The 2092-nt window shown below is 45.2% G+C and overlaps 1 protein-coding gene across 1 annotated transcript in view; it reads left to right on the forward strand.

Moving 5' to 3' along the window:
- LOC101861317 (neurogenic locus Notch protein) overlaps nt 1–2092 on the forward strand; it is a gene marked incomplete at its 5' end in the record, with an annotated part of 25206 nt that overhangs the window by 18312 nt on the left and 4802 nt on the right. Inside the window, 3 exon segments of the mRNA XM_035972351.1 lie at nt 119–298; nt 757–908; nt 1535–1682. Of these exon segments, the coding sequence (XP_035828244.1) occupies nt 119–298; nt 757–908; nt 1535–1682 (480 nt within the window).

The raw sequence follows: 2092 nt of genomic DNA on the forward strand, positions 1-2092 counted from the left end.
CCCCTCCTCCTCCCCCTTCCTCTCCTCTCTCCTCAACCCCCTCTTCTCCCTTCTTCCCACTCCCTCCTCCCTCTCCCCTCCCTTCTCCCCCTCTCCTCCCCCCTCCCTCCCCCCACAGACGGTCTGACTCCTCTGATGCTGGCCTCCATTCGAGGAGGCGGGCTGGGAGAGGACGACGACAGCAACTCGGGCTCGGGCTCGGCCGAGGGCGGCGACAGCGACAATAACACGTCGGTCGACGTCATATCCAGCCTGCTCATGCAGGGCGCGGCCATCAACGCACAGACGGAGAGGACAGGTGTGTAATGTGCTGTGTTTTGTGTGTTGTGTGTAATGTGTTGGACATTTTCTCTAGTCTGCTATTGTATGGCTGGCGCGGCCATTAACGCACAGACGCTGTGTGTTTTGTGTGGAATGTGTTGTGCTGTGGTGTGGTATTGTGTGTTGTGTGTCATATTGTTGTATTTTGTGTGCAGCTGAAGTCATTTCTTTTTTTCTTTTTTTTTTAATTGATAAGATGAATATTTAGAGAAATTGTCTTTTGGTCGGAACACAACGTTCTGTTGCTGTTGTACTGTATTGTAAAACACTCACAGTCTGTGTACTTTAGCTGGGGTTGAGTGCTATATAAATGTCATTTATTGTTACAGGTGTGTACTTTAGCTGGGGTTGAGTGCTATATAAATGTCATTTATTATTACAGGTGTGTACTTTAGTTTGGGATGAGCGCTATATAAATGTCATTTATTGCTACAGGTGAGACCTCCCTCCATCTGGCGGCCCGCTACGCCCGGGCCGACGCGGCCAAGGTACTGCTCGACGCAGGGGCCGAGCCCAACGCAGAAGACAGCACGGGGAGAACGCCGCTACACACTGCGGTGGCCGCCGACGCACAGGGCGTGTTCCAGGTGCGTTGATTGGGTTGTTGATTGAGTCTTCTTCTTTCCTTTTAAATATATACATGCGATTCATATGGGATCTAGGTTGTGTAAGAATAATTTTAGTTGATTTATAATAATATCGAAGAAGAAGTGGCCACCTTTTATAATATTGAAGAGAGAAACGGCCATCTTACGGTCGGATCATAACGTAAAACAGAGGCTTACAAGGGGAGAAATGGGAAGCGGCCGTTTGTACAGGTGGTTGTCTTCTACAGGATATTCTTATACGGGTGGCCATTTGTGCAGGTGGTTGTCTTCTACAGGAGATTGTCTTATACGGGTGGCCATTTGTACAGGTGGTTGTCTTCTACAGGTGGTTGTCTTATACGGGTGGCCATTTGTACAGGTGGTTGTCTTCTACAGGAGATTGTCTTATACGGGTGGCCATTTGTACAGGTGGTTGTCTTATACAGGGCATCCATTACAGCAGGTCTGACTGTATTATTATTATTATTAATATTATTATTATTATTATTCTCATTAATGTTATTATTAGGCCTATTATTATTCTTATTATTATTCTTCTCATTATTATTATTATTATTTTTGTTTTGTTTTTTGCTACTGTTATTCTTGTTTTCATTTGTGTACAGATCCTGCTTCGTAACCGCTCCACCAACCTGAATGCCCGCATGCACTGTGGAGGCACGCCGCTCATCCTGGCATGTCGCCTGGCGATCGAGGACACGGTGGAGGAGCTCATCTCGGCCGACGCTGACATTGAGGCCACGGACAATAATGGTGGGTGGTTGGCGGGTGCTCTGGCTCGTGTGATTTGCTCCTTCTTTCCTATCAAACATCTGTTGTCCTTGTCTCCCAGTTGTCTGAAATTTTGAATATTGAAATAATGGGCATATTCAAAACTCAAAGTTTGGAGAAAAACTCAATTTTTAGCACATTTTTAACCTTTGATGAAGTGCAGCATGTTGCAAAAATAACTAATAACAAAATATTTAGACTTAAAACTTTTTAAAAATCCTGTCAATGTGTTATTGAGAAATGGTTAAAGGTGTGTGTTCTGATGGAACGAAATTTTTGACCGGGTACAACTTTTTTGACCTTTTCACCCCGTTGCTCAAAAATAGCATTGCCCACAACTGGGATCTGTCTCCCGACACTTACACACACACGCACACACACACACACACACA

The sequence above is a fragment of the Aplysia californica genome, unplaced genomic scaffold, assembly GCF_000002075.1.
Source record: "Aplysia californica isolate F4 #8 unplaced genomic scaffold, AplCal3.0 scaffold00660, whole genome shotgun sequence".
Taxonomy (NCBI): Eukaryota; Metazoa; Mollusca; class Gastropoda; order Aplysiida; family Aplysiidae; genus Aplysia; species Aplysia californica.